At 48.1% G+C, this 9680-nt stretch overlaps 1 protein-coding gene across 1 annotated transcript; it reads right to left on the bottom strand.

Moving 5' to 3' along the window:
- Positions 1 to 8327: 8327 nt before the first annotated feature.
- Positions 8328 to 9338, bottom strand: LOC123419566 (monothiol glutaredoxin-S9-like). The gene has a single exon (XM_045107181.1). The coding sequence runs from the start codon at positions 9281 to 9283 to the stop codon at positions 8714 to 8716; it is 570 nt and encodes a 189-aa protein (XP_044963116.1). The 5' UTR covers positions 9284 to 9338; the 3' UTR covers positions 8328 to 8713.
- Between the last annotated feature and the right edge of the window lie 342 nt (positions 9339 to 9680).

Genomic DNA, 9680 nt, shown 5'->3' with positions numbered 1-9680 from the left:
TTGGTCGCTACCTCCTCCTTTGCCTTTTCGACAGCCACGAGCATTCTCTTCCCACGTCCGCAGGCGTCCGATCGCCTCCGTTATGGTCATGTCGTCGATGTCGTAAAGCTGCTCGAGCGTGCCGATGATGTACGTGAATTTATCAGTCACTGAACTGAAAAACTTCTCCACGATCTCGGTCTCCTCGAGCTTTGAACCAAGCGCGCGGATCTCTCCCACCAGAGTAGTAAGACGCATGGCATAGTCGTTCACCGATTCAGTTTCCTCCATCTGCAACTTGTGAAATTGGCGCTTCAGCACTTGTGCCCTTGCCTTGGTGACGCGATCTTCTCCGATCCTCATCTCCTTGAGTGCGTTCCACGCCTCTCTTGCCGTCTCGAACTCCGCCAATGTCATCAGCACGGAATCCGGCACAGACTGGGCTATGGCGGCCATGGCACCTTCGTCAGACTCGTCATCGACGTCGTCGTCCGTGATTGCCTGCCACACTCGAAGGGTTCGGAGAATAATCTTCATCTTCACCGCCCACACGCCGTAGTTGGCGTCGGTGAGCATCGGGTACTGGATGGGGATGTTGCGATGCGCCTGGACGTTGGCGCCGCTCGTTCCTCCACCACTGGATGCTGACTTGACGCCCTTCTTCACCTTGTCGCCGTTCTTGTTCGCCTTGGCACCGCCGCTGCCGGACTTGACCGACTCAGCGTCGCTGTCCGTCATCGTAGATCGTAGATCGTCGAGGCTCTAGATACCAATTGTTGGCTTTTGAACGTGCGTATGCAGCTGTACAGGCGTGCCTACGCGATTCTTGCTTCGGCCGGCTACTTGACGGAACTTGCGTAACTAGCGATACGAATAAAACTGATCGATGGATTTGATGGCTAAAGGCTCGTGTCGAGCCTTTGCTTTGTATTGCTTTTCGTTTTTCTGGTGTTACAATCAACACCCCTAGGGTGTCTTTTATACACGTCCACAAGGGACTATGGAAATAGACTAGACTAGGAATCCTAATACTACTAGGACTCGGTTTGGCTTTCTTTCCTAATCCTACATGAGCAACATGATTAACATCTACATACACAACGGAAGATCGCAGCCCGTAAGTCGTGTGCAATGAAAATGCAAGCAAAACAAACGATTTGGTGAGGGGTTTTTCTCTATTGTATCAGAAATAGCCGTTCCTGAGACTAGATACCCGCCCGTGGAGTTTATAAACAAAAAATAAGTACATGCATGCTTTTTTTCCAAAAAAAATTTAAAGCCCCGAACCATAGAACAACCGTACACGTGTACATACAAAATGAAAAAAGGTTTCCAAATTTTTTTAAAGCCCTGAACCATAGAACAATAGTACACATGTACATACAAAATGAAAAAAAGGACAACAAAATCTATCAAATGCCTGCCTTTTCTATTTTCATCTTATTCTCTGTGCTTTCGTATCTGAAAATCGCGACCGATAAACCGGCATATCCATGTGTTATTTTTGCACTAAAGTGCTTTCTCTTGTAAAGAAAAGAAAAAGGTTCCCTGGCATCAAAACAGGTAGTGGTACACAACAACAATGCATGACGACGACGACGTTGATGATGATGATGATGATGGTGATATTGATGCCTGATCCTCCTAGCTAGCTAGCTTTTGTTCCACTCCAGCCAGCGTACAGAGGGAGAGTCCATGTTCGTTTCCAGGATCAAGCAAGTTGTGATAGGCCAGCACAACTCCATCCTGTCGGTTTGGCACTAGGGATAGAATAGGTTCCTTCCCTGGACTTGATGATGCTCGGACAGCACCGCGGCCTAATTAATCGTACTCCCCTCTGTTTTCAAATATAAGCTTTTTAAAAATTTCATCATGGATTACATACGAAGTAAAATGAGTGAATCCATACTTTAAAATATGTCTATATACATCAGTACTTACTCCCTCCGTTCCTAAATATAAGTCTTTGTAGAGGTTTCACTAATGGACTACATACGGATGTATATAGACATATTTAAGAGTATAGATTCACTCATTTTGCTTCGTATGTAGACACCTAGTGAAATATCTTAAAAGACTTATATTTAGTTACGGAGGGAGTAGTTTATAATAAAATCTTTTAAAAAAATTATATTTAAAAACGAAGGAGTAGTTTGCATGCAAGGTAACCCTGATTGATGCTTGTTTTCTCTCACCAATTGTAGCTTCAACATAACAAGGGACAAAAGATGCATATTTTTTGCTTAATAACAAAGACCGGGTCCTGATAGATTAGATTACCCAAAATCTTCCTCCCACTAGCTACCACCATGCATGGGTTGGAAACCATTTCCTGATGATCCATTCCATGACGTATATCCATGAGCACATCAACCGGCCAGGAGCCGTAGTGTAATTATAAGTACCACTCCTATCTTAGTTAATTGATAATTATTAAGTAAGTACTGACTGTCATCCAACCACCGGGTGGCTACTTGTCAAAGACGTTGATGTCAGGGTGCGATCCTCCGGATCTCCGTCCCACGTCGTCCTACCGTGTCCATCGTCGCGCCACGTAGGTCGACCACGTCGCTGTCGGGGTCGGTCGTCGTCACACGATTAATTACTTGTACACGTTTATTTTTTTGTGCTCATAGCTAGAGAGAGTTTTAGACGTACGCCCCTTGCCTGACTGACGTCAGCCGATGTAGAACATTTGTGGCCACGTCTCCTGCAGGTTGATCGTGCTTGCTCGGGAACAGGAAATTGGATCCCGAGAGTCGTCGTGTCAATACGGTGTTATTTCTTTATCAAGATTACTACTCCCTCCGTTTTTAAATATAAGTTTTTTTAAAAGTTTCATTAAAGGACTGTATATGGATGCATATAAATCTATTTTAAAATGTTGATTCACTCATTTTACGAATTACTCCCTCCGTTCTAAAATATAAAACATTTTAGGGATTTTACTAGAAAACTACATACGAAACAAAATAAATGAATCTATACTCTAAAATATGTCTATGTACGTACATCCGTATGTAGTTTATAATACAATCTCTAAAAGATCTTATATTTAGAAACGGGGGAGTATGTTAGAAGCCATGCCCATGCACGCGTGTATTTTTGGGCCGGGGCTTTCGGGCGGCGTCATGAGAATGCTTCCCCGGCCGCGCTTGATTGGTCATGCATGGACTCGCTCAGCGCAGGTGATGTAAATCTTCTGGAAACCATTGACCATTTCAGTTTGATATTTTTCACAGTCCCTTTCTTCTTGTTCCAATTCACCCACCATATTCGTTCGTTCGCTCACGCCCTCGTGCTTCTCGACCGGGTTGCTGAGCTCATCTGGATCCGGGCGAATTGCGGTTGAGCGCGACGTGCCATGCTTCACCACCTCATGCATGCGGCCGGTAACCCCTTTTTACCTCGAGGGAACACTCCTGTCTTGAGAAGCTGAGCGAGGGTAATGAATATCGTTGTCATGTCGATCGTTTTCCCGTTAGAAGAAAAAAGGCCATGATGCATGCCACGCCAGCAACGTACGCATGTGTTCTACGCTAGTTAATCGCCCAACGGAGATGGTCAAAGGCCAATTTCATATTCCTACTAGTGTGCGATATGCGGAACGGAGTCAGCATGCAAGCATAAGAGGTAAGTTCGTTTATGAAAGAAGGCAAAGTTCATATGAACCGATTCTTTTTTTTACTACAACAACCATTATTATAATAGAAAAATCAATTTGTTACTCGTTCCCCCCCCCCCCCCCCCCCCCCCGCCCCCGAATCATCCCTGGGTATGCCTACCTACGTACGCAATCTCCATCTTGCCACCACTTGAGAGCTGCGACACCACCTTGATCGATTGAGCCAATGCGCTAGTCCACTCCACCGGTGCTCTCACTGTTGAAGCAAATAGATCGGTCGGCGTCTACCTCATCAGATAGCACGGTAGCTAGTGCTGTGCCGGGGAATTTCCATGATAAGTTTCAACAGGAAACTAACTCGACGTTTACCGTGTGGATTTTCTTTTTCAACGGATCGTAAAAATCTACGTAACTTTTCATTGATGGAAGAATTTCAAGGAGCCTTTGCTTTCTTGGTTGGGAGAGTGAACGGGGTCTGGCTCACTGCTTGGCCACTTGGGCTCAAGCTCTCATGTCCAACTCGGATTTTTGGTTCCTACGTATGTAGTACGACTTGTGTACTTTGCTCCAAATAGGCGTCGTCGAATTTTCTTTCTCAGTTGGAGACAAACGGATCATATCCAAAGTTGGTTGGGCAGTGCCATTCCGGCCAGTCTGACGTAGGCCACCCGGACGTACGTGCTGGTCGCATCCAACAGCAGGCAAAAATGATGATAAAATAATACTTCCTCCATCTCAAAATAACTGTCTCAACTTTATACTAGAGCTATTGTATTAGGCTTAAAACACTTATTTTGAGACGGATGGAGTAATACTGTTTGACACAAGGATGCACTCATGTACGCATGTCATTTCGTGCGGTTTTTTACTTTTGCCCTTTCACAACGCATGGGGTTCTCGTCGTTTTCCCATCGGCACTTATCCACGGTACTAGCAGTCTATATATAATGCGTGCCGTTGAGTCGTGGCTTGTCATTTCTTGCAAGATAGATTTCTACTTCACAAATCTAGGGGCCGACATGCCGACGTGTGATTGAAGATCTTGCTTCTTGAAGTTACACGATCGTGGTCTTCTAAGGGCAATTTTAGTAGAATCACCCTAAGTGATCGATGCCATAATAACCCTCTGCTTGGTGATATTAGGGCAACTCCAACGCATGGTTTCAACCGGACGTCCGTTTTGTCCGAATTTTGTCCATTTGGGATCAGTAATGAAGCTGTGTCCGGCAGGATATGCGTTTGTGCCGGTTGGGCGTTCAAAGAGTGGCGGCACTTCTATCCCATCTCATTCGTCGGAGGTCAAGTACAATAAAATCAAGCATAGCAAAAATAGTTTAAATCAAACATAAAAAATAGTTTCGTGTTCTAAATAATATTTTATTACAATTCAATTAAATTTTTTAAAAATATCAAATAGTCTTATAAAACCATTCAAAGTTTGTGCACACGAAAAGAGATTAAACCGATAGATCTACTGATTGCCAATGTGATCCCACATGTGCTCAATCAAGTCATCTTGCAGCTGCGTATGAGTGTTTCGATCATGCATCTCACGATGAAATTGGACAAACTGTTTAAAGATTGCAGGAGGTGGGTGCTCAGGATCAACATTCTCACCCAGGAAATCAAACCCTTGGTCGTAGATGTTGCCATCACGTTCATCCTCAACAATCTTGGTGTGCATGATCACACAAGCAGTCCTCACCTCTCAAAGCGTCTGAGTGCTCCATGTCAATGCAGGGTTCCGAACGATACTCCATCGAGACAGAAGCACATCAAATGCATGCTCCACATCTTTCCTAACACTCTCCTGCATTTGGGCAAACCTTTGTCTCTTCTCTCCTTACGGATTGGATATGGTCTTCACAAGAGTGGACCACTGGGGATAGATATCATTAGCTAGGTAATATCCCTTCTTGTAATGGTGCCCGTTGATCTCAAAGTTGACCTCCACGCAGTGGCCTTCTGCAAGCCTTGCAAACACTGGAAAGTGCTGAAGAACGCTTATATCATTGTGAGAACAAGCCAGCCGAAGAAAGAATGCCATATCCATGACCTTGTGAAGCCACAGCTTCAAGTATGACAGTGGCACCTTTCACGTGTCTCTTGTACTGCCCCTACCAAGCAAATATACAGTTCTTCTACTTCTAGTGCATACAATCAATACTACCAAGTATGTCCGAAAAGCCCCTCTCGACATTGACTGTGAGCAATCTCTCTGTATCAACGACATTTGGTTCTCTAAGGTATTTAGGACCAAACACAGCCACCACGGCCTTGCAGAAATTGTACATTGGCTCAAGACACATGGACTCAATCATACCAACATACTCATCCACAACGTCACCAGGAATTCCATATGCAAGCATGCGAACAGCCGCAATGCATTTCTGGTAAGAAGAGAAGCCAAACTTGCCAAGGGCATCCTCTTTGCATTCAAAGTATGGGTCATATGCAACCACTTATTCCCGAATACATTGAACACATGCCTCCTCATTCGAAAGCGACGACGAAATCGATGCGGTTTTTAGAGTGCAGATCTCCCAAAGTAATCGGAATAGAGGAGGTTGTGCCCTTTCTCCCTATTGTGATTCAAGGCCGGAGCATGGCCGGGGATTGATCCCCTGAACCGAGGCCGCATCCTACTGATGTGGTCATGGACAACCAATGCTGCGAGCACTATGTCGTCATCGTCCGAGGACGAATCATCCAATGAACAAATGAAGTTGTGAAAGAAGTACTCATCTTCTCTATCCGTCGTACCTTGCGAGCAAAGTGCCGAACACCTTGCGTTCGTGGTGGAGACGCGGCCTCAAAGGGTACGTCGAGCCCCTTCCCACGCAGCAAGGTGGACGAGCGCGGGCGGAGGGTGGAGCGACGACAGTGGAGGAAGAAAAGGGGTTGTTTCACCGACGGGCAAATCAAGGTGGACGACGGGTGTGGCGACAGGCGATGGCGAGGGGCCGAGGGCGGAGCGAGGAAAGGGGAGGAAGAAAAGGGGTTGTGTCACCGATGGACGGGCCAGGACGGACAAGGGCACGCGTTGCGCCCGTCCGTGCGTGTCTGTTTGGCTGCAAACGCGGTCTAAAGTTGGGCCGGGAATGGGTTGAAAGCAAATAGAAAACGGACATTTTGTCCGTTTTCTCCCGCGTTGGGCCGCGGTTTGTGTCCTTTTATCCCCAAACGGACGTGAGTGGACGATTTGGGGTCGTGCGTTGGAGTTGCCCTTAGTCGAAAGGAAGGTCTAGTAGAGTCATCATCCCATGTGTGATCGCCATAATGGACGGTTTCAAATTAATCCGGGGGGGGGGGGGTATTTTAGAGTGCACTCCCATGGAAAAACCGGATGACATTTTTACTCTTCCTGCCCACGCCAACGCCTCCCCTTCCACATCGTAGGTCCACTTGTGACCGCTTCCAACCATCCTAGTCCATGCTGACCCTGACATAATGCATAATGCAAAATTTTAGTTTGAGTTTGCACATAGATGTGAGCCTTCATATTGAGCTTGCGCATCACTTCGGCAGCCTTCGTAATGGATATGAAGCACGCTTTACATGAATATGTAGCCCGTGGCAATTGTGTGCAAACATAAATTCGACATATTTAGTTGTCTTCATATCATGGTGCCCATTTATCCTTTATTAATGAGACATCCATTTTCACTAACTTTCACTACATGAGGGGGGCGGGGCAGGTAAAATTTCTTTTCCACCACACACAACTCTCATATGGAGTGTTCCCAAAGGCAACCCCGTGATTCCAAGTATGGAGGTTTGGAGGCCAGATATGGACGATACTCTAAATTACGATGATGTGGCATGATATGGCGACTCTTCTAGTCCATATTTCATCATAATCGCTATATTCACAATTATCATAGCGATTTGGCCATTATATATGACGATTGACGACTATGTTAGATTTGTTCTAAACTCCCTAAGGTGCTCTCTACATTGACAAAAAGGGAGCACTTAGCTCCTTGGCTATGGATTTGATGTGGGGTCCGACAGACCATTGACTTAACATTCATTTTGACATTAAGCATGCACCTTGGTTATTCGCGTTGTTCATTCGGGGTGTTTTGGTCGTGTGTGGTTGCTTCATTGTTTCGCATATTATAGGAGAAGAAAAGGTTGGGACATGTAGGATATAGAGTTTGTTGGCTCAAACCAACAACACAAAAGGGACCATGAGCAAATAAACAACCAACATATACAAGAGTGTAGCAAAACGCGCATCTAGCAGCTGTGAAAAGTCATAGGAATTTGAGCACTCTGTGGAGAGGGGGGATTTTGGAGGGTGAAAATAAATTAATCAACATTCATAAGAAATGTATCATGATTAGTTTGTTTATACTAACTTGGTAGCTGGCTTCGTGCGGGCGCCATGTGGGTGAGGTTAGCTCGTGATGATAAATCATACGTCACACGTCCTTGTTACACTGATAAGATTCATTCATCATGACATCAACTAAATTGCAGGTAGCGCCAGCTTAGCTTGAGTGCTGCGGTGGTGCACGATGTATAGTCTCAAAAAAGGTCTTACATTTTCAGACCAAAAATACTAGAGAAGAGAGGGGGAAAATCAACCGCAACAAACAACCACCTGCCATGGATTACAAATATCCAACACAGTGCCATTTCATGATAACATCTCATAAGCCCGCTAAAAGAAACCTTCAAAAACAAAGTAAATTGGCATCTAGGAAACTCATGCACAAGATGAAAGGAACATGATTTATACAGTGCTAAACAGTACACCCCTCTCCACTCATCCATGTATTTACAAGCGTGTGGTCGTAAATAAGCACGAGTTGACACAATAGTTCCTAATTTTCTCCTCCCCTAATCGAAAGAATTTAAGCCTAACTATAGCTAATTTAGCTAGTACTCCATTATTGATCCTAATCAGGAGAGACTGAAGATCGAACAGCAGTAGGCCAGTAGCTCACATGATCTCATCAAGATTCATCAAAAGGAGAGATTAAAACAAGGGGAAAAGATTAACTCCTAATCAAACGGTTGTAGTACGTGCGTGCGTGCGTGCGTCCGTCCGTAGTAGCACCCCGTCCAGCATGCATCCTTGGTCTTGCTTTGCTGAGAGGCTCAGAGCCAGAGCGCGCCGGCGTCCTTGAGTATGGGCACGAGCTCGCCGGAGATGTGGACGGCCATGAGCCGGTCGAGCCCGCCGAGGAGCCGCCCGCCCACGAACACCGCCGGCAGCGCGACGACGGCCTCGTCCCCGGCGACCGCGGCGGCGAGCTCGGCCTCGTCGGCGACCTCGTGCACGGCGGGGTTCACCCCGAGCCCCTGCAGCAGCCGCTTCACCACGTGGCTGAGGCAGCACCCGCGCCTCCCCACCACCAGCACCGGGCTCTCCGCTACCGCCCGCCTCACCGCCTCCCCGCCGTCGCCCCTCGCCGGCGCGCCCTCCTGGCCGGCCGCGCCGTCGGCCTCGGCCTGCTCGGACCGCCGCGGCCACGCCGCCAGCCGGCCCGCGCTGTACGGGATCGCCTGGTACATCTCGACCGGTCGACGCACGTGAACCGAGCTCGTCTTCTTCCTCCTCGCGATCCGCTGCCTTGTGCGCGGTTTGCTTGCGTCCGTGGTGGTGCGGTGGGCAATGGCCGTTGGGTTGGGAGGAGAGGACGGGTATATAAAGCGCGATGAGCTCATGGCGGGAGGTGGCGCGCGTCACCCGCCCGTCACCGGCGCGGCCGGGCGTTTCTCTCCGCGGCGGGGCCCACGCGGCGAGGGGACGACGGCGACCGCGGCTTTTTCCGCGCCGGTCGCGGCGCGGCCGTGTGCGCGCGCATGCAAAGTTGTAGTAGTGCTGTAGTGGTGCGACGCGGGGGGCGGCGTGACGTGGCGGCGCGTCAGCCGCGGTTGCGGGGGGGAGACCGCGCCGGTGGTTCGGCCGGCGGGCCCGGCTCGTGACGGGGGCGACGTGGCTGGTGACGATTGCCGGGGTGGCTGGATCTCTCCTGGTGACTGGCGGGTGGGTCCGGGGGCGGCTGCCGTGCCGCACGAGGACGTCGTGGAGAGGCTAGGATCGGCTGTGGAGGATGGAGAT

Source organism: Hordeum vulgare, chromosome 1H (assembly GCF_904849725.1).
Source record: "Hordeum vulgare subsp. vulgare chromosome 1H, MorexV3_pseudomolecules_assembly, whole genome shotgun sequence".
Lineage (NCBI taxonomy): Eukaryota > Viridiplantae > Streptophyta > Magnoliopsida > Poales > Poaceae > Hordeum > Hordeum vulgare.
Note: the sequence above shows the minus strand (reverse complement) of the source record. Positions and strands in the feature narration are given on the sequence as shown.

Excerpts from the sequence above, each read along its gene's own strand:
- LOC123419566 (XM_045107181.1), bottom strand. The coding sequence starts at position 9,283 with ATGAGCTCATCGCGCTTTATATACCCGTCCTCTCCTCCCAACCCAACG.